The 23430-nt window shown below is 48.8% G+C and overlaps 2 protein-coding genes across 2 annotated transcripts in view; both read left to right on the forward strand.

Moving 5' to 3' along the window:
- The window catches only part of LOC144168778 (lysosomal Pro-X carboxypeptidase-like), a 209815-nt gene that overhangs the window by 53858 nt on the left and 132527 nt on the right, over nucleotides 1-23430 (forward strand). The gene's annotated exons all lie outside the window — the stretch shown is intronic.
- On the forward strand, nucleotides 730-14659 carry LOC144170885 (uncharacterized). Its single transcript, XM_077700907.1, has 2 exons — nucleotides 730-1688; nucleotides 14522-14659. The coding sequence occupies exons 1-2, from the start codon at nucleotides 738-740 to the stop codon at nucleotides 14657-14659; spliced, it is 1089 nt and encodes a 362-aa protein (XP_077557033.1). The 5' UTR covers nucleotides 730-737.

A 23430-nucleotide genomic window follows, 5' to 3' on the forward strand; every position in this document is an offset into this window, starting at 1 on the left:
TCACTCTCTGCATCGCGACGGCGCACCAACGAAAGCGCAGCATTCCCGACCCGGAGCTTACCATCAACGACCAGACAGTGCCAACTGTATCTATACTACGCATCCTAGGTCTTACACTACCAAAAAATGGATCAGGCCTTCATACAGTCGCACCGCTTCAACGGACACTAAATCAGCTAATCCGCCTCATAAGACGCGTGTCAAACCGCCGATTTGGCTTGCAAGAGTCAGACACAGTGCGCATTGTCCAAGCCATACTCATAAGCCGGGTAGCTTACGGAACCCCTTATTTGGCCCTGAAAACATCCGAAAAATCCAGGCTCAATGTCATGATTCGTCAAGCATATAAGACAGCCTTAGGACTGCACCAAAAAACGTCGACGAAGAGATTATTGCATCTTGGACTACATAACACATGGGAGGAAATACAGGAGGCGCGACCGCCAGGGGGCGCCGACCAGTGCAGACGTGACAAGATCGGCTCCCAACTGTTTGAACGATTTCGGTCGGATAATCTACTTTTATCGCTGTGTTTTTGGCTTCAACCAACGCCGGAAGTTGCAGCGCTTCTGTGGATACCAGGTTTTCGCCGGTGGGTGATCTTTTTACCGAAGTACTGAACTTTTTCCCCGAGCGCCACGCTGGCGACCGCTAGGCCTAACGCTCGGCAGGCCTAGCGCGGCGACGCGCCGGTGGCTGCCCTCACTGCTGGCGCGGCGAACTCTGCGACAGCTGTCATGGCGGCGGCTTCGATGCAAGTGGAAGGCGATTTCATCGCCGAAGACGATATTGACAAGGAATCGGGCTGGAAGAAGGTCACCAGCCGAAGAGAAAAAAAAGTCAGCCGAGAGCAGCACGATAGCCACGCTAGCGAAGAGAAGGTGAGTGCACGCCGGCCGTTTTCCAGCGTCGTGAATCGGGTGGTAAAGGCCTCACGCATGCCTCCCATGCCTCAGGAGCACATCAAGATTGTGATACGCCCCAGAGGGGGATTGAATTTGGAGAAAGTGGGCCCCACCGTGGGTAAGGCGATTACCGAAGCGGCAAGCTTGAGCTCGGAGCAAACGCTGCATGACGTAATCTGCCCAAACATTACGCAAAACATTATGGTGGCCAGCACCCCTCTAAGAGAAAATGCGGACAAGTACGCTCGCATCAAGTTCATAACGGTGGCCGGGAAGGTCTTCGAAGTCAACGCTTACGAGACCGCCCCCAGCGATACGTGCAAGGGGGTTATTAGAAACGTGGACATCGCAGACGGGCCTGCAACCCTTGAAAGGAACATTTTGAACGACCGTAACCCGTTGGCGCTCGGCGTCAAGAGAATCAAGAACTCCGGATCTGTTATCATTGTATTCGATGGACTTCGTGTACCAAACTTTGTGAGATATGGACCTACTCTAGTGCGCTGCTACTTATATCGGAAACAAGTGGACGTGTGCTACGCTTGCGGAAAGATCGGACACCGGAAGGACGTTTGCCCGACACCCGGTGTTTCGGAATGTAGGGGCTACGGCGTGCGCAACCCAAGTGACCCACATGTGTACAACCCGAAATGCAAGCTGTGCGGGGGCTTGCATGTGACAGCGGATAAATCGTGCAAGAAACGCTACTTGATGCCATACGTGGTGCGTGTTAGACGTCAAGAGCGCGCGAAGGCACAGATGGTCAAGGAAGAGACGCAGACGGTGAGCGACAGGTCCGAATCCAGGGGGCGAGCTAGCTCGCGCTGCCGCTCTCGGTCCCGACGTCGTGCGTCATCAAAAAAGCGAGACGCAAGCAGGAGCAGAGGTCGCTCCCGCTCCAGAGGGCCGCAGGCGCGTTTCGCGGCTGGTGGTGGCGCAGACTCGTGGGCCAACAAGGTTAAGGGCAAAGAAAAAGGCGTGGATCAGCCAATGACCCAAACGAATCGTAGTCTAGAACGAGATAGGATTCTATCGCTGGAAAGGGAGAACAACAGCCTCAGGGCGGCGGTAGAGAGGCTCACTCTCGAATTGATCGAGCTCCGCAGAGAGATTACTCGTAACAAGTCCGAGTCCTCTGAGAGTCCCTCTGATAGCGAGGTTCCGGGGTCCATGGAGGTTGCTCCGTCAGAGGGCGAGCGTCCCTCAGATAGCGAAGTTCCAAGGTCCATGGAGGTTGCTCCGCCAGAGGGCGAGGTCGCAGAGTGCCCAGCTCCCAAGAAGCGGGCCCTTACTCCGCCCAGTCAGTTGCAGTTTAAGGCAAAGTCGGAAATCAAGGAGGCCCTATCTGCGATTAATGATAGTATCAAGCAGATTAACGACCGACTCACCCGTATTGAGCACAATGAGGAGAGCGTCGGGGCTAGGCTGCAAAAGATCGAGGCATACTTGAATGATACGGTAGTTCCAGCTATGGTGAAGATCTATCCCAACCCTTTGGCAGAGCAGGGTATTTCCCACAGTAATACTAACCTAAATAACGCAAGCCCACACGGTCAAGATGGCCTCGATAACTAAAGCCTTTAGAGCCTGGCAATGGAACTGCCGAGGATTCAGCCAAAAAAAGGCGGCCCTCCAGCAGTTTATTAGATCACAAGCTGAAAAACCACAGGTTATTTTGCTTCAGGAGACTCTTGCGGCTGACCTCCCTTTAACGGGATACAAGGCGGAGAGCCTCCGGGAGGATAAAGGCAGGGGTGTGGCTATTTTGATAAATAAGAAGATCCCTTATATCCGACACGAGCTCCGTACGTCGCATTGTAAGGTAGAATTTATCGCTGTGGAGATAATTCCTAACAATTACATAGGCAACAGCAGCAGTATATTTATCCTCAATTTGTATAGTAGCCCAAAAGAATCGAGGCAGAGCTTTAAGGCCATCCTAACTAAAGTGTCACGGCTGGCCGGTAACGCTCCTCTGATTGTTGGTGGGGATTTCAATGCCCCTCACCAAGCGTGGAAATACCCTTGCTCCACCGGCAAGGGTGAAAGGTTATGGACGCACGCCTCGGACCTTAGTCTCACTCTCATTACAGACCCGGGTCACCCAACTAGATGCGGCTCTTCTACGTGCAGGGACTCGACGCCGGACCTAACTTTTGCCGGGGAATCGAGAAACCTAGCTGGGTGAATACTGATATTGACCTCGGCAGCGTTCACTATATTGTAGTCGTCAGCTTCGAGGTAGTCTGTAAGAAGCTGAGGGAGTTTAAACTGATTGATTGGGATAAGTTCCGCAAATTGAGGGCTAATCCCGATGCCTCTCCCGATGAGGCAGATCCTCTGCTCGAGAGCTGGATAGAGCAGCTTGGGCTGGACATTCACGCGTCAGAAAGAACCATCCTCACGGATGTTGGAACTGAGAAGATGGACCACAGATTAGCTAATCTCCTTGAGGCTAAGCAATCAATACTAGCACGGTGGAAAGGCCAACGACTGAACACGAGACTTAGGAAAAAGATCGCGCTGCTGAACAGAGAGATTGAGGAGTACTGTAAAATTCTATGTAAACAACAATGGGATGAGATATGCAATTCCTTAGACGGCCAACTTCGCAAAGGGAGAGGCTGGGGTCTCCTCAGACATCTACTAGATGAGGGAGGTTCCAGATCCAAGCCAACCCAGCGGTCGCTACTGAGCAAAATAATTCACAAGGCGCGGAAGGAAGCTAAGGATGACGAGCTCTTGGAAGATCTAGCCGGTCAGTATTTGCACTTATAAAAACGCAGACTTTCGTCCCTCCGCCAGTAGTGTATACGGGTTCTCCCAACCACGCGCTTGACGGAGAGTTTTCGGAGGGAGAAGTTCGTTTTGCTATTCAGGAGCTTAACAGTAAATCTGCTGCTGGCCCTGATGGTATTTCGAACAGAGTTCTTCGCAATCTTGAGGATAATTCCATCAGCTATCTAACCAGACAAATCAATAATATCTGGAGAGAGGGCTACGGAAACACGCTAATACGATACTCATTCCTAAGCCGGGCAAGCCTCTCGGACTTAAAAACCTCAGACCGATCTCTCTGACGTCCTGCCTCGGCAAGGTTGCGGAGCATGTTGTGCTTAACAGGCTCTCCGCTTATGCGGAGGATAACCAGCTTTTCCCGTATACCATGATCGGTTTCAGGCCGGGTCTTTCGACCCAGGAAGCTATGCTCCGGATCAAAAAGAAGCTGCTAGATCGGGTCACTCAAGACACAAGGGCCATTCTGGGCCTTGATGTAGAAAAATCCTTTGATAATATACGCCACACGGCTATACTTCAGGCCATATCGGACCTTAGTCTCGGCGAGCGTTTCTTTTCTTACGTTCGATCTTTTCTCAGCGGCAGAACCGCCTCCCTACGCATTGGAGATATTATATCAGAACCCCTCGAGCTTGGAGACAGGGGAACTCCTCAAGGCTCGGTACTGTCTCCCTTTTTGTTCAATCTAGTGATGTCCAAATTAGCTAGAACACTTCTCGATATTGAGGGGGTTGAACACACCATCTACGCTGATGATGTTACCCTGTCGAGTGCTGGGGGCAGTGACGGTGAATTGGAGGATCGATTGCAAAAAGCTGTCAGGGCCACAGAGCTATACCTCGCCCCTGCGGGTCTTAAATGCTCCTCAAAGAAGTCGAAGTTGCTTTTCTATAGCCCATCTAGACCAGGGCGCAAGCCCAGGGGTTGGGAGCAGGACAGGAGGCCCAACGTTGCGCTTTTTGACATGCACGGCAATCGCATTCCGGAGGTCAATTCCATCAGAGTTCTGGGCTTAATTATCGAAGGAAACGGTTCCAATAACTTAATGTTACACAAGATTACCGGGGAAGTTGAAAACGCGTTACGAATGTTTCGACGCATTCTCAACAGGAATAGGGGTATAAGCGAGGAGTGCGCCATCAGGCTTATCCACGCTTTCGTCCTATGCCACATTTCTTACGTCGCGGCTATGCTCAATTGGAAGAAAACCGAAGAGAAACGCCTCGACACCATGATTCGTCGTGTTTTTAAGGTAGCTTTGGGGCTTCCTATCAATGCATCCACAGATCTCCTATTGAAACTAGGGGTTCACAATACGTTATCAGAAATCGCAGAAGCCCAGCACACTGCGCAGGTAGGTCGACTGTCAGGCACAAGAGCAGGCAGAGACATTCTGGTCACTCTGGGCATCTTTACCGAACAGAATAAGGAGAGTGTTAAACACCTTAGCAGAGAAATCAGAGACTCCATCGTGGTCCGTCCTTTCCCCAGAAACGTCCACCCTGTCTTTAATCAAGGAAGGAGACTGTCTCGAGCCAAGGCACTTCTAGCTGCAGCTCTCGAGAGCCCTACGGAGTCGGCTTTTGTAGATGCTGCTCAGATAAATGGAAGACAGGCCTTTTCGATAGCCGTCATTGATGCTCAAGAACGGATGTGCAACGCACTTTCCGTGTTTACCAAGAATCCGGAGGTTGCTGAGCAAATGGCCATTGCACTTGCTCTGCTTGATCCTCAACATAAGGTCATTTATAGCGACTCTAGGGCGGCCACTCGAGCCTTCGCCAGGGGAGTGGTTGATGCCAAAGTCTCCAAGTTATTGGAAGATAGACACATTAGTAATCATTCGATAGTCTGGTTTCCAGCCCACATGGGCGACCTCGGGGGAGGACAGCGGAACTTCAATGAATCCGCACACGAGGCGGCGCGAGGACTCAGCAGCCGCGCACCCTCCCAACCACCCCCGTCTCCACAAAGGGCTTTCAAGGATCAACTTCAGACCTACAACGAGCTCACCAAGCACTTCTACTTAAATCGACGGGAATTTGCGCTCCCACACAAAGGACTCAACAGGGCGCAGTCAGTCACTCTCCGCATGTTACAAACGGACTCATACGCCAATCCTTGGAGGATGAGTCACATCGACTCGGACTACGACGGAACTGCTACGTGTTCAAAGTGTGATGGGCATGTGAACTTGGGTCATATGTTGTGTGGTTGTGCTACGCAAGCCTCCTATCTGGAGGATAAGGTCAAGTGGGACAGTGCTCTCAGGAGCAGTGAACTTAACGATCAACTCTGGGCTGTCCAGAAGGCCCGCGTAGCGGCGGAGAGTCTCGGGCTCCCCGTCCCGACGTGGGAGATGCCCTCTACACCTTGACACTGGTCAGGTGTCCTTCAGGACCCTTTTTGGAAATAAAGTTTCACCACCACCACCGTAGCTCTCAATTGGAACGCTTAGGCCTAACACCAACGGGACGAGCTACACTGCGACGGCTGGGATATGCCATACCGGAGCAGGTTCCACTCCAACTCAGACAAGCCATCAGGGTAGCTCCCATCCCAGGAAACATGCACCCACTCCACAACAAAGCTCGACGCATAGCAAGAGTACGAGCCATGAATAATAAATACGGCGACAATCCAACAACAAGGTATACGGACGCGTCTCCGTACATAAACAAGCCAGCCCACGTTGTGTGTGTCGCCAATGCAGCAGGGTAAGTAACAACCGCCCTCACCGTCCGCACAACATCAACGGAAGCTGCTGAAGAAGCCGCTATTGCCCTGGCCATCACGACGGAAAAGATGCAATTACAATTTTGACGGATTCGCAGGCGGCGTGCCGCAGTTACCAACGAGGCCGCATCAACAAAACGGCACTTCAAATTCTTAAGAATACTGCCCACATACCTGAAACGAGGCTCATCTGGATACCTGGACACGAATCTCTCGAAGGTAATGAGGCGGCTCACGCCGCTGCCCGCGCGCTTATACACCGGGCCATTACCACAGAGGGAAAAACACGGCTTGCGGCCCCCAAAACAGAACCGCTTGTCAGGTATGCTGACATTCTCATTTATTACCGTCAAGGCCGAAGAACCTTCCCGACTCCGCACTCCCAATTAACAAGAGCAGAAACCACCACCCTTCGAAGACTACAGACAAACACGTACCCCCATAGAACCCTACTCCATGCGATTTACCCTACCCAATACCCGTCTACCTGCAATTTCTGTCCAACTCCCGGTACACTGTACCACCAGATTTGGGAGTGCCAGAAGACCCCAGGCATTGCGCCAATAACCTCCCCTTCCTACAAGCAGTGGGTAAACCGCCTGACGAGCCCGGACCTTGGGATCCAGCGTGAACTGGTGAAGAGGGCCTGGACCGCCAGCCGAGCTCAGGGTATCCCGGAATAGGGAAGCCTAGAGTTCCTGTATATGCTCCCTACGGGCTCCCGTAGGGAGCATATACAGGAACTCTAGGGAAGCCCACCACCGGGCGGGTGCCCTAACATCTGCACCAGCTGGACAAATAAAGATTTATTCATCGTCATCATCATCATCATCATCATCATTGCAATACACCTATAATAATAGATGAACGGTAATACACCACAACAGACACAATATACACAATACTGAGAGGAAAACGCGTTTCCAGAGATGAAAAAAAAAATGCTCAAGTAGAGATAACGCAACCACACAAAGTATTTATCCCCATGGTAATTGAAAACGCACAGAACCCGGAAGAATCAACCATCCGCAGTTTTACTTGTATCTACGACACCCTCAGACTGTGTATGCTGTTGCAGTCATACACAAATATCAACCATAACAAAATCTAGACACTGGGATACTTGCAAGTAATTACGACCATAACCTTTGCAGATTTTTTTTTTTCTGTGGCAATTTCTCGAGTTACCCGTCGCGGTGGCTGAATGAGTAAGCCGTTGCGCTGCTGAGCACGAGGTCGCGGGTTCGATTCCCGGCCGCGGCGGGCGCTTTTCTGATGGAGGCGAAAAGCAAAAACGCCCGTGTGTATGAGATTTCGGCCACGTTAAAGATCCCCAGGTGGTCAATATAATCAAGAGCCCTCCACTACGGCGCGCCTCATCGTCTGCGTTGCGTGGGCGCGTTAAGCCCCACAATGAATGAATGAATGAATGAATGAATGAATGAATGAATGAATCAATCAATCAATCAATCAATCAATCAATCAATCAATCAATTTCTCGAGTTAGGATGTGAAAGAAGGGAAACACTTGCGCCCCGCTTACAAAAGACTTTGATGGCCTTGCTATATGTGATTAACTCCAATGAAGTCTATTGCCTGGGGGCAACTTCATATAAGTAGCAGTAATTGAACAGAAATCACATTTTTGGGACATGCACACGCAAAAACGCTAAGAGGCAAAAAATCAACTTTTGTGTGGGCATGCGCACGCAAAAACGTTAAAGGGGCACTGACACAAAAATTTAGCATCTTGTTTTTTTCGTTGCGATAAGTAGCTAGTGACCTACTTATAACCTGTAGAAACCTCATTTGCTTCAGCGTGCGACGGTTGTTTAATTAGAGGGATTTTAAATGCGGCCAGTCGCAGTTTCGGTTTCAGCGAGTGCCGCGAAACGATGGATTTTGTGGATTTTGTGTGAACAAAGCTGACCACGTGACCGTCGGAGGGATATCACAGAGCAGAGCCGCCGTAGCACTGTCGAATCCGCATCGACGGCAGTTTCTGCGAATGCCCCCACGTACTAATCTCGTGAGGCGCTTAATTAAAACGCGACCGTGGATGTGACGCAGGCGCTGCGAGTGCAAATGCTACCGCGGCTAAAGAACGACGCGCGACGCTCGAGGCGGTGGGTGTCAAGACGCGCGCTGGGAGCAGCCGGCCGGTCTGCCTACAGGTCCGCCTACAGATGTGTTCGGCTCAGCACTGCGGCGGATATTCGAGTGCCGCTCTCGTAAGCGGTGCAGATGACAATTTTTAATGCAACCCGCCATCGCATCATTAACTCCTTTCTCATTTAAGCCACTATGGTCGGGACTTGGGGACAATTTCGTGCAGCGGTAACAAGCTATCACTCGAGCTACCTGCGCCGGCCTGGGCCACTTCGCGGCCGTGGCCGCCGCCTGCACAGCGACCGTGCGGCTAGCTCAGGGGGCTTTTCGTGCCTCCGGCGCGTTTTCGCATCCAATGGTAATAAACAGTAATAGAAACAGAGTGCCTGGAATCGCTGTAGAACTTTGGTCGCGGCCAGCTGCCCGATTAGCTGACGAAATCACGGCGCCTCCGCCGCCAACGATCGGGTCGTTCGTTCTCGAGAGCAGAAGCTCCGCCCTCCGGCCCTCCGATTGGAGCGGCGAGCCGGGCGAGCCCGGGGCGAGCCCGTGTAAAACCCCGGTAGTGCGGAAGCGGCAAACACAAACTCGTGACGTGTTTGGATGTTGTTTATTTACAATTGCGCGTGGTCCTCTGCTGGCTGCTCGGTTGCGTTTCGCACACTTCAAAATTGATTTTAAATATGTTCTAGGCTGTATTCGCCGCTGATATTTTGCAGATGATGTATATGTGTTCCCACCAATCTATCTCCGACGTTATCTCGCCTTCAAAATTTTGTGTCAGTGCCCCTTTAAGAGGAAAAAAAATCAACTTCCGATTGGTTCCTTGCAAGGGTGCAATTTCCCCAGTAGCCGGGTTAGCTACCGAAAACGTTGCCTTCCTAGTAAATGCAGGCGGGGATATTTTAGGTACGTGTACGTAGTCAAACGGCAGGTTCCAGGCTCGATCAAGGCACAGAAATTCACGTCTTGTGCTGTCAATACGAACAGTCTAATATAAGAAACAGAGAAGCAGTTTATGCTTCTTGTGTATGAGATAATGGCGACACATTACAGACTCCCATCAGGTAATGCGACAACATTTGTGGGAACACGTGCCACATTTTTGCCTTTGCAAACACGCAGTCGAGCACAATTTCAACAGTTCCGCGCTCAAATGCACAGCTGAACTTGACATTTCTATGCTTTGCATCTCATAACCAGGCACCAGGCAGTGAGAGGAATGCTACAGAGTACACTTACATCCGGCATTCTTAGCAATCCACCATGCGCTATGAAAGAGGTTAAAAATATCTGTGCCGCCTATACGCTCTCATATTACACCGCATATGTGCATTCAACATGGCATTATACATATTATCTGCCTGATAACAACAAGAATAATTGCAGTGCATGTTGATTAACGAGGCACATCATGGGAGCACTGCGTATATTTGGAAGCTGTGCTTCGCCTGAAAACAAAGAGTCCGGAAAAGGACCACCATACTACACAGTCGGCGTACACTGCACTTACAACAGGTGCATCTGTTTACCACAATGGGAGTACACAATTCACCAGAAAAAAAACACCCGACTAAAGTTTTCTCTGCTGAGGGGTTTCCCGAAGTACCGACGAACTTCCAAAGTTCAGCAACAGACCCATCATTTGGAGCGCAACGAAATACACGCACAAAGAAACAGAGTAGGTGAGACAGGCGCTGGAAACTATTCACCAACAAGCCCAGCGAGAAGTTTTTCTCAGCTAAGACAGGCATCCTTGCTGAGGACGTTATGAGAGCATTTGAAAACGTAGGTCCCAACATGGTTCTCTTTCATATAGGTCACTCCAACAACACGCGGCACGTTCGGTGACAAACAACGACATTTATCATAATATCTTACCCTGGAAGTCTTCAAATTGTAAAAGGATTTTCGTGGATGTACTGTATCACGTTATTAGTCCTAGCAGCAACAATAATTTGCGAGTGGAGTTTGGAGACCGGACGCTGTTGCGAGTGGTTGTAACAAGATGACGCACGTCAATTGTGTCAACGATAGGCTTTTCAGTTTTCACGCCTTATTGATTGCCGAGACTTACGTTCGATTTCCGGGTGCTAATGGCAAGGTCAAAAGTTGGAATATTTGAAATGCGGAGCATTTCTTAGGCTCGCCTGGTCCTCCGTCGCTGATGGCTGCGCCGTCCACACGCTCACTGCGCATGCGCAACTCTCCTCCTTACACCCACAGCTCCGCGATACTACACTATAAAAAAAGAAATAGTTAACGGCGCCCGGTTTCGATCCCACGACTCTCTGGCCGCAACGGGAGGTACGCGGTGCTATTCCCACTACGCTACAAATTTTTTTTTCTTTAATGCATGGAAAGTTTATAAAACTTCAAAAGACAAGACACTTAACACACAATATAAACACTAACAGACAGCAAAGGGCAAGGATTGATTTGATTGATTGTGGGGTTTAACGCGCCGACGCAACGCAGGCGATGAGGCGCGCCGTAGTGGAGGGCTCCGGATTAATTTTGACCACCTGGGGATCTTTATCGTGCGCCGAAATCTCGTACACACGGGCGTTTTTGCTTTTCGCCTCCATCAGAAAAGCGGCCGCCGCGGCCGGGAATCGAACCCGCGACCACGTGCTCAGCAGCGCAACGCCTTAGCCACTGAGCCACCGCGGCGGGTGCAAAGGGCAAGGAAATCAGTCGAACAAAGATAAAAAATCAGGCAAGCAAACGCACGCATCCAAAAAAGGCAGCCCCTCTGGTGGATCACTCTGCGCAGCATAAACGCTCCGCACCAACGCCGCCTGTTCCCGAAAGATGCACTTGGTCGGCCTAGGGGGTTCCGCATGCCGATCAGTCATGCGGCACTTCCACAAGCTAAACAATCCTAGGAGAACGAAAACGTCATATGGCACCCGATTAACATCTTCAAATGGCAGGAAGCGAATGGTGTACGGGGTGATGTCCATGTCCTTTTTTAATGTCCGCTGCAAAACGTCCCAGAAGAACACAGCGTCCCGGCACAACACAAAACAATGATCAATTGTCTCTGGTTGATTACAGAGGCGACAATTGTCCGACCAAGGAATAGACATCCCTTTTTCGCGTAGCCATGTCTTAACTGGGAGTGTGGAAGAATGAACCTTGAAGAAAAATGTTTTTGCATTTGGCGGGATACACATGCTCATTACGCGTTTTAAAACATTGCTCTTCTGGTGGCCTAAGTAAGGCTGGCGATAAACAGGCACCGGGAATACTTTCAATAAGAGTGTTCGTCGTAGTTTTCCTTGACATGCTGAGCAGATATTCCAAGGAAAACCGCGCGGTAAGAAAGTTAAATGACTCCACGACCTATTCGAGAAATCCCCATGGAGGCTTCTTATTGACTTCGCCCGTACATACAAGCAAAAAAGGCAAATGGAAACTTATGCGCTGCTGAAGTACAGTTATTAAAAGTGGGTGATCAACCAATTTGTAGAAGAAAAAACGAGACACGAGTTGGTGCACAAACAAATGCATGAGCCCAACACCCCCTGCCTTTAAAGGAAGAAACAAGTTGTCCCTGCGCATAGGTTCCCATTGAGAGCACCACACAAATGTTGCAAAAACGCTATGTAGGGCGCGCACAATGAAGCACTTGAAGCACATAAAGGAGCTTTGTGGCAAGGAAGACGTTACACACTCTTGCACGTGCAAACACAGAGAGGTCTCGCCCATTCCATGCCTGCGATGCACGCTTAACTTGCTGTGAGCGCTGATGACCAATGAGGCCCTGTGTTCCGTATGTGATGTAACGGCACGCCGAGGTGCTGAAGTGGGGCGCTATCCCAAATAATACCAGCGAATCCGGGGCAGGAGCTAGTGCTACGAACGCGCCTTATGTCCTTGACTCATTCAAACTACGTCAAGAAGCTACTGATACAACGAAGGCACGCGAAGCTGAACGTCAACGGAAACGACCAACTGAAAACTTTAGAGGGGGATGCTGAATTTCCCGTGGGAAAGCTGTGACGCCACGCGCCTTGCAGCTCAACCAGCCCCGTCCGCAGCGCCCCTGATGGTGATTGTTGCAGGATGCCACTAGGGATTGGCCAACCAAAGAATCCATCACGAGATAGGTTCGCGTTCAACCACCGTCGTCATCTTCCCGTAGGGGAACCGCCGAAGAAGAAGAAGAACGAGAAGACAAAGCTGCGAAGAGGAGGGCGTGTACATTGCTCTCAGCCGGTGCACCAATGTCAACAACCTTTACGTCACCAAAGCTGACGGAGACTACCGATTCTACCACAGAGACAACATCGACAAGAACATGACGGACGAGTTTCGGCGCCTGGAGAACCACCGCCTACTCACCGTAACACAACAGCACTTGCGTGCCTTTGCCACCGGTGTGGACCCGGACGCGGAATTCCCTCTGGCGCTAGTAAAAACCAGATCACTCAACATAACGGCAACACAATGGAACCCTACGGAACCGCCACGATGCTTCGCATCCTCATCAGGGTTCCCCACGGGAAGATGGCGTAATTTTTTTCCGTACCCACCAGGAGGCAGCAAGAAGCACTGCAGATTAGTCATTAATACAACCGAATAACTCTGGGAGAACAGTTGGCACGGCCATTTTCTGAGTCGTGTGAGGGAAGGATTCATGAAGTCCTGTGCCATGAAGCGCCTCCAGCACGTCTGGTATGACGAATGCAGCTGGCTGGTTGGCTTTGCTTGATAGCAACTCGTCCAGTGTAGGCCACCCACGCTGTAGACCTGCACAACTTATAGGGGAAATAGTACACAAACTGTTTGCTATGACAGATGACCTGCGAACAGTCTGTAAATTTCACTGCAACTAGCAACTGGCGGATGCCACCTATTTACAACATAAGAAGTTCTCTTATTCTATTCAGCAATCGTGCGGTCGCCCTATTAGCAACACTAAAAATATGCGTCTTTGTAATTGCGCAACACTGGTTAGGCACATTCTTAATGCAATTCAGTTGTTTGGTATAAAAAAATGATAATGTTGCTCACATAGTCTGAATCCCTTTGTCTTTTTTGTAAAATCAGGACGAACAGCGAGGGCGAAATGAACGTAATACAAAGCCAAAACACCTGTTGCCCCACGGGCCCGCGAGAGAAACGCATCCAGAGACCGGGCACCTGGCGAAGGTATATTTGGCTGCTGTGTGGGCACCGTGGCACGCAGCAGTGATCACCCTATACTGATTACCTGAAAAACGTGACAAGAACACACACAGCTCAGAGTGAATAAGCGCAATATGCGCAATACGTGTTTTATGAAACTAGCGAAAATATGATTTGAGGAAAAAGAGCAAACGGTTAAAAAAAGCGGCAAGTGCGGAATAGTTCTATGCAATTCCTGCGATACCAGACTTGTGATACAATGTAGAACGAAGGCCAAATTTGAAGGTGTCAATTCACTGCATACTCACCCGGCCTCCAGCAAACCTGTTATCTGCCGACTAAACACGCGTTTTCAAGGCACTTGACGCGCCAAAGCGAAGCGACGCGCGCGCGCGTTTTTGGGGTCGGCGAGTGGTTTCGCTTGGTAAGCAGGCACGTGTAAAACTTTGCGATGTGTAAGGATGCTGTTTATGCGCAGATAAGCCCAATAATGCAGATACGGCTACTTCGCCGCGTGCGCTCGCACGGACGGCTTTGCAGTGCACCACGGCCATAATAAATAATAGCTGTAACAGTTGGCCGAGCTAGCCGGTTCACGGTTCACGGCCGGTTGCCGGTTCACGGCAGAACTTGGGTCTGAGCTTCAGAATGGCATAGACGTCCCTGGGAACTTTCGCGCCTTCAAGGCACGTTACCTCCGTGCCTGACGGCGTATTTTTTCGTTTCTTCCGTAGTCGGAGACAGATGTCATTCCAGTAAATTTCGGTCATCTGGGCTTCAAGACGCCGATGCTCTCGGAGCTGTTTCATGGCAAACCAGCCTTGCCAATTCTGCAGGCAGAGAATTCCAAGGCACTCGTGCCGATGGTTCACCTGGCGATGTACCTCGGACTTGAGGATTCTACATGTCCGCTTCTAGTGTCCAACGGAAGGGAGCAAGGGACCGAAAAGTGCTCCGACGTCAGGCGGCGGTGACCCCCCTTTGATGTAGTGGGACAGGACACGCGCCCTGCAGGAAGTGGAGGCGATGGCACTCACACAGGCCAAGGCTTGTTGACTGGGAGATTGCACATGTAAAAGAGAACTCAGGGTACAAGAATATTAACGTAGTAAAGTGGAAGTCTGGACCTGTTGGTTCGTCATGTTCAGGGAAAAACCAATGGAAAACACGCTACACAAGAGAAGAGGCAAGACAAGGACAGTCACTGGACTTACAACAAAAGTTAATTGGAAGACCTCCCACAAATACTTAAAAACGACGCACGCGCAGATGGGTGACCCCCTCACCCCTTCAAAAACCCAAGATCGCCACAGAACTCTCTCCCACACCGGTGTCATCTTAGGCCGCATTGAGAAACGCTATCTCTTTATCAGTTAGTGCCACCGAGGGCTCACTGACGCAATTCTCTCCTCCTTTCTTGATCAAGAAGGTCTCTACCTGTTCTCGCTCATTCTTCGAAGCACCCCGCCCCACAATGGAAACATTTTTCAAATCCGGAGTGCACTTGCAATCACGCACGTACTGCACCAAGTGACAAAACAAACTTTTGTTGTACATCCAGTGACTGTCCGTGTCTTGCCTCTTCTCTTGTGTAGCGTGTTTTTCAGCGGTTTTTTCCCTGTACAAGGAGCGTTTCCCCGGTGTGGTATACGAGACACCTTGCGGGGACTGCAGCGCTGTTTATTTCGGCGAATAAGGGAATTACAAGAATTGTCTGCAGCAGCACGGAACAATGCAGTAGCCGAGCACGGCATCGTGAATGACCACAACATTGGTTGGGACAACGCAAGAATCATCACAACAGCAAAAATGCCAGAATCACGGCTGCATCGGGAATCCAGAATCACTCAGACCACATCTAGGACAGTGAACCGTAACGACGGAAATCTAAACCCGATTTACGCACGCTCTTTTCAGCGTGCACAGAGCGTGCGTATACGCGCCACTTAAACGACCCACTTCTGGTGATGCATTAATTGTGAACAAGGCTACCGTGCTGGAAGCAGAAACGTCCAAACATTTTTGTTAGGACTGATCGGCGTCTCTTTTTTGTTCCGAATGTGCCCTTCCGCCCAGACGGAATTCCGTCATGCTCTCGAATTCTTTAGCGTGCGGGATAAGTATTATTCATTTTCACCATCCCTTGAAAATGATGAAAACTCAAATGTGACATCTTGTATTTAAAACAAATCACACTGAATAAGATACTTCGAACTCTTTTATGCAGTACGTCCCACGCGCGTTGCCTTTATAAACAATTCCTCACTGGTTTTTATGACATATTGATTCTACAATAAGCAGTAACATGAAATTGAAGAACTGTACATTCCTTCAGGTGTTCTGTTCGAATAGCAATATAGGCAGAAAATAACTGCGAGCAGTGATGCGCGGTAGCTGTCTGTGCGAGCTTCCCTATAGAAAATGGACCAGGTGGTATTTTAACCTGCACAGCGACATACATGAATAAAAAATATTGTGAGGACAAAATGCGGTCACTGACCAAGTCAAGGTGAAAACACAGAGACGTTTCGGAACCCGTACGGGTTCCGAAACGTCTCTGTGTTTTCATTTTGACTTGGTCAGTGACCGCATTTTGTCCTCATTTACCATTTTGTCTTCAGTGAACAGACGAACTTTCGTCGAACTCTTGACTACATATCATACAGAGTGTGATCAAGGAACCCGTACGGGTTCCGAAACGTCTGTTTGTTTTCACCTTGACTTGGTCAATGACCGCATTTTGTCCTCATCATGATACCTGACCAGATGAACTTTCGTCGAACTCTTGACTACATATCATACAGAGTGTGATCAAGGAACCCGTACGGGTTCCGAAACGCCTGTGTGTTTTCACCTTGACTTGGTCAATGACCGCATTTTGTCCTCATCATGATACCTGACCAGATGAACTTTCGTCGAACTCTTGACTACATATCATACAGAGTGTGATCAAGGAACCCGTACGGGTTCCGAAACGTCTGTGTGTTTTCACCTTGACTTGGTCAATGACCGCATTTTGTCCTCATCATGATACCTGACCAGACGAACTTTCGTCGAACTCTTGACTACATAAAAATATTGCATTACTTGGCTCAAACCCATCTTGGTAACGTAATAATGAAGTAATCAAGTCGCACCCTCCGCAATGGGCTGGACAAGATAAACAAAAACACTATCTTAGACTATCTCGGCAAAGTCCTCTCACATACGACATGCAGGAGTTTGAAAAAAGTCGCAACGGCCATATTTTAGTGCTGGTGAAACCTGGTGAAATTTTCAGCAGCGGCTGGGGCCGAACCCTCTTTCTATTCTGGCAACGCTGCTCGCTGCCCTCCTTAAGTCGAAAAGCTGCTTGCAAGAGGTGGCAAGAGGAGCCAAAATAGTGTGGTCAGCAAAACCTTAGACCACACACCCTGAGGCAACTTGCCCCCCGAGTGGTCAAGGACGGATGTATTTATTTTGTTAATACTATCACCTTCCGATATTATGTAAGCCCTCTCCCCACCCCACCCTTTATTCCCTTTTCCCGCCTCTTTCTCATTAAAGCCTATCAATCAATCAATGTTGCTGGTGGCAACACGGTTGGGTCAAACGGATTCAGCGGAACCTCGTTTCTTGCAAATAGGACCTTGTCACGTTGTGGAAATAAAGAAAATGCATGTTCCGACTCCGAAAAGAGCTCCTGGCCAGAAGGTTTTGCATGTTCAACGCGTGCAAAGGCCAGCCACGCCGCGTGAGTGGCGCAGCGCGTGCACCCAAACAGAGGGGTGGCTAAGAAAAAACACAGGCGATGATATGAAAATTTTAGGTCTGCGATTCGTCTGAAATGACATCTTGCATAGGACCCGAATTTAAACTGTAAAGGCTTCCAGTGGTTGCTAGCTTAGATCTTGTTTGGTGATGTCTGGGTGCGTTTTCCCCAAAGAGAGACCGACAGAAGAGAGACCGACCATTTTTTAGAAGGTTGGTTGGCAATGGACATTTTGAAAGGTTTCTGGTCATCAGTACCAGCAGGATAACAAGCAAGCATGAGAGAAAGCATGAGAGGGGGTGAGGAATAGGGGGAAAAAGCACGGGGAAGGGTGGTGCTGCTCGAGTGGGGAGGTTCAGGGAGGGAGGTGCCCCGCCCACGCCCATGTATACGGGCGCAATTTCGAAATAACGAAGACATGAAATGATATTACAATAACCTCCATGAGAAATTGAGCGGACATTTTGCTCTTCCTTTGAAAAAATAAAACAGTTCCTGTGAACGTGAAAACTGTCAATTACGTCGCAGGGATTCGCCAGAGCGGCCGTGGCGCCCTCTCTTGAGCAAGCGTTGATGCCACAGATATTCGGCAGAGGGCACCACAGCCCCTGCTGCAAACGCCAATAAAACAACGCTAGGTTTAGCTGTCATTCATTGGGGGTTACTGATGCGTTAATTTATGATTTTTTCACATTTCATCCTGTTGTGCGGCCTAGCAGCGGCAGCCTCCGCGGTGACGGCGCCGTGACCCCCGTCACCCCGACACTTTGCGCATGAAGAAAGTGTGGTCGCGTGCCCCAATGGGTTTCACATCGGCTTCGTAACGCGAGGAAGCCAGGTTTTATTCTTGCAAGAGAAACCCTTTTCGAGCCCTTGGTTCAAGTGCATCACGCGTCACTAGAGTGGCTGCACACCGTCACACGGAAGAGGTGTGACGAAAACCCGGGCCCCTAAAGTGCCCCGTCCTAAAAACCACGATCCAAACTTCAAAGTTTTTAATGCTTGCACAGTAGTAGCCGCAGTTACGGTGGATGGTGAGCAGGTTAAAGGAAGTGCTCTTGCGAATGCTGTGAGTGACCATCTTATAAATATGATTTTGAGAGCAAGTGCAGATTCAAAAACATGAATTCTCATTGCCAAGATATTTCTGTAACCGAATAAAACGTTGTCTCAACCATTATGGAACTAAATCAAAGTAACTCTTCGGACTAATTCGATGTGCAGCTAGGTCCCATAAATTTGTTGCGAACATTATTACTGCTCCAGAAATGCACGCATTTTAAATTAGTTTTTCTAGCGCAACTTTCCCCTCTTTGCTTCAGATAGCAAAGAGGGGAAAATGCTGTCGTTTTATATAATAAGGTGACAAAAATAATCGTGGCACACACGCCTTTTACCATTTTTTCTACAGTAATACGACTTAATTGGTACATACATACTTATACATGCATAAGAAGCAGCGATGGTGTAGAGGTAGAACACCCGCCTCGCGTGCAGAAGGACCGTGGTTCGAATCCCGGTGTCGGACAATTCCCACCGGATTAAAAAAAATCCTCGTATTGATGGAATTGCACAAAGGGGCTTGGTGTGCGGCCTGACCCCGGTGACCATTGCCGGTAATGCACTCCCTCACCAGAGCAGGACTGGCCACCCTGGTGTAGTAACGGCCACAACCTCCCATGAATACGCCAATTAACCCTAGGCCCTCAGTCCCCAGCGGCTGCGAAGCAACTGACCACGGCGGCGGTCAGACTTGTGACGCAGCAGAGGGTGCTAAGAATCCCTGGATCCGGACAGGCCGCCAATGGAATCTGAACTTGGCAACGTTTAACGCGCGAACCTTATCTAGCGAAGCAAGTCTGGAGGTGTTGTTCGAGGAATTAGAGGGCATTAAATGGGATGTAATAGGGCTTAGTGAGCTTCGGAGGGCAGGCGAAGCATTTACGGTGCTGAAAAATGGACACGTCCTATGTTACCGTGGTCTAGAGGACAGGAGAGAACAGGGATTGGGACTTCTAGTCAATAAGAGCATAGCTGGCAACATCGACGAATTATAGCATTAACGAAAGGGCAGCAGGTCTTGTAATTAGGCTCAATAAGAGGTACAAGCTCAAGGTGGTGCTGGGCTACGCGCCCACATCCAGCCACGACGACCAAGTAGTGGAACGCTTCTATGAAGATGTGGAATCGGCAATGGCTAAAGTAAAAACACAGTATAACGTAATTATGGGGGACTTCAATGCTAAAGTAGGCAAGAATCAGGCTGGAGACAAGGCAGTTGGGAACTATGGTCTGGGCTGTAGAAATAGTAGGGGGGACCTACTAGTTGAGTTTGCAGAACGGAATAACCTACGCATAATGAATACGTTCTTCTGTAAACGGGAGAGTCGGAAGTGGACCTGGAGTAGCCCGAATGGGGAGCACAAAAATGAAATAGACCTCATATTATGCGATAACCCTGGCGTCGTGCAGGATGTGGAAGAGCTCGGAAGGGTAAGGTGTAGTGACCACCGTATGGTAAGATCCCGAATTAGGCTAGATTTAAGGAGGGATCGCAACAAGCTAGTACGAAAGAAGCCGATAAATGGGCTAACAGTAAGACATAAATTAGAAGAATTCAGGATCGCGCTGCAGAACCGATATTCCGCCCTTAACGAGGAAGCCGAGCTTACGACACAGGAAGCCAGCGACAACCTTACACGCATCATCGCGGAGTGTGCAGTAGTAGTCGGGGGCACTATGGCTAGACAGGATACTGGTAAACTTTCACAGGAGACGAAAGATCTAATCAGGAAACGGCAAACCATGAGAATCTCCACCGCAGCTGACCGAACAGAACTAACTAGCCCAGCTCTAGAAGTTAATCAATAAGCGCAAGACAGCTGACATACGGAAGTATAATATGGAGAGGATCGAATACGCTGTAAAGAACGGAGGTAGCCTGAAAGCAGTGAAGAGACGTCTTGGCGTGGGGAAAAATCAGATGCATGCACTTAAGGATAAGCAAGGCAATGTCATCACAAATAGGGATAAAATAGTCACAGTGGCCGAGGAGTTCCATAGGGATCTGTACAATAGCAGGGACATACAGGATAATGCCTAACGAGACAGTAGTTCAGAGGAGATAGACATCCCTCCAGTAACGACCAAAGAAGTAAGGAAGGCCTTGAAAGAAATGAAAGGGGGCAAAACACCTGGTGAGGATCAGATAACAGCAGACCTCTTGAAGGATGGCGGAGAAATTGTACTTGAAAAACTGGCAGACCTGTATACGCTATGCCTAATGACCGCAATGGTACCGGAATCTTGGAAGAACATGAACATCATCCTAATCCATAAGATAGGCGACATGAAGGACTTCAAAAATTACAGGCCGATCAGCTTACTGTCAGTCGTCTACAAGGTATTTATCAAAGTAATCGCTAACCGAATCTCAACAACCTTAGATTTCATTCAACCTAAAGAACAAGCAGGGTTCCGTAAAGGTTATTCAACAAAGGACCATATTCACACGATCAATCAGGTGATAGAGAAGTGCGCTGAGTATGCTGAACCCCTATATATAGCCTTCAAAGATTATGAGGAAGCATTTGACTGGGTCGAAACCCTAGCAGTCATTCAGGCATTACGGAACCAGGGGGTAGATGAGAATTATGTAAGAATACTAGAGGATATCTACAATGGGTCTACAGCTACCATCATCCTCCATAGGGAGAGCAGTAAAATACCTATAAGGAAGGGTGTCAGACAAGGAGACGCAATCTCTCCAATGTTATTCACAGCATGCTTACAAGAAGTATTCAGAACGTTGGATTGGGAACAGGTGGGAGTAAGGGTTAATGGAGAATACCTCAGTAACCTCAGATTTGCTGATGACGTTGCCTTGCTAAGTAACTCGGGGGACGAATTGCAAAGCATGCTTTCTGCACTGGCGAACAGAGTAGAACCGTGGGCCTGAAAATTAATATGCAAAAAACTAAAGTAATGATCAATAACCTCGGGACAGCACAGCAGTTTGAGATAGGTGGCGAGGCAGTGGAAGTGGTAAGCGAATATATCTACTTAGGCCAAGTTGTGACCCCAGATCCCAACCATGAGGCAGAGATAATTAAAAGGATCAGAATGGGGTGGGGTGCGTATGGCAGACATTCTCAGGTAATGAATAGTAGCCTATTATTGTCGCTGAAGAAGAAAGTGTATGACAGCTGCATCTTTCCGGTACTCACCTACGGGGCAGAAACCTGGATGCTCACTAAGAGGGTTCAACTTAAATTGAGAACGACTCAGCGGGCAATGGAGCGGAAAATGATAGGTGTAACATTAAGTGACTAGAAGAGAGCGCAGTGGGTCAGGGAGCAAACTGGTGTTAAAGATATATTAGTAGAAATTAAGAAAAATAAATGGACGTGGGCAGGGCATGTAATGCGAAGGCAAGATAATCGCTGGTTATTAAGGGTAACAGAGTGGATCCCTAGAGAAGGCAAGCGTTGCAGGGGGCGGCAGAAAGTTAGGTGGGCAGATGAGATCAAGAAGTTTGCGGGGGTAAATTGGTCACAGTTGGCACAGGACCGATGCAATTGGAGAAAAATGGGAGAGGCCTTGACCCTGCAGTAGGCGTAGATAGGCTGGTGATGATGATGATGATGATCATGATGACATACTTATAAAAGGGGAAAACGTGGCCTGGATTAAGAAGACGAGGTAAGACAGATAGCTGTCGTACCCACTGCCTCTCCTTGACCAACTTCCCTTTTTTCTTTTATTTCTCTACATAGTTTTCATGTTTTCTTTCCTTTAATTTTCGTTATTTTTATGTCGGTGTCAACACTTCCTGAAGCAACGTCTCATGTTTGGGCAGTTTTTTTTGTTTATATTTCCCCCTAAACGACTGTTTTATTTCATTCCTTAAATGTGTTTCTTTAATTACTTTATAATTCCTCTCTGTGAGCGCCCCTTTCCTGGCCAATCCCCCGGAGTGGGTATGAGCCACATCTTTTGGCACCACTACCACCTTGTCGTCTTCGTCCACGTCTACTTTGCGTCACGTTTTCTTGTTTTATATCTATAGTATTGCGAAAACTTTGGCATTCTAGACATACCTTTTCTGGGGATAAATAGGATTCATTAGCAAAATCCCAGTGCGGAGTTCTGAAAACAAGTTTCATCATCATCATCATCATCATCATCATCATAATTTATGATGATGATGATACCCTTAAAGTCCCCTTTCGGAGTATTACATAAGGGGGGGAGCAAGTAAATAATTTTCACAGCCGGTGATGGTCGATGGTACAGGCATAGAACTGAGGCAGATTCTTAATGAAATGACAGAAACACAGCAAATATATATATATATATATACATAAACGAACTGTAGACATAAAAATAAAGATTAATATGAACTATTGATTGGCCACAAGAACCAATCAATCCTACACATGTCCCCACCTGCGGTCACGTGACCCAACCCTCTCTCTCATGCACCCACAGCACGGCAAACTTGCTCTTGAGAGCCAAAACAAATTCAATCTTGCAGCTTTTGAAGGTCAAAAATTATTTCTTGGAATTATTGTGGATTTCTCCAAGGCTTCCTTGAAACTGCCTTCGTTGCAACTGCCTTCTGACAAACTTCTTTTACGTGTTTCTACCAGCTTGATAGGATCACGATTGGACTATGGTAGCGTTTTTTATGGGTCAGCAAGTAAAACATCCCTCAAAATGCTGGACCCAGTGCTCCATCTCGGGCTCCGCCTGGCGTGTGGCGCCTTCCACACTAGCCCGGTCGAAAGCCTCTATGTGGAGTGCAACAAATGGAACCTACAACGTCAGCGAGCATACACATATCTCCTTTATGCTTTTAAAATTTCATCCATGCCTCACCATCCTTTTAAATCAGTTTTTCATGATACCTCCATGACTGAACTCCTTTTAAATCGACCATCTTTCTCTGCGCCCTTCTCTTACAGAGTTAGAGAGGAAGCGCCAGAGCTTGCT

This window comes from Haemaphysalis longicornis, unplaced genomic scaffold (genome assembly GCF_048455015.1).
Source record: "Haemaphysalis longicornis isolate Haplotype H1 unplaced genomic scaffold, Haemaphysalis longicornis Haplotype H1 scaffold_2, whole genome shotgun sequence".
NCBI lineage: Eukaryota > Metazoa > Arthropoda > Arachnida > Ixodida > Ixodidae > Haemaphysalis > Haemaphysalis longicornis.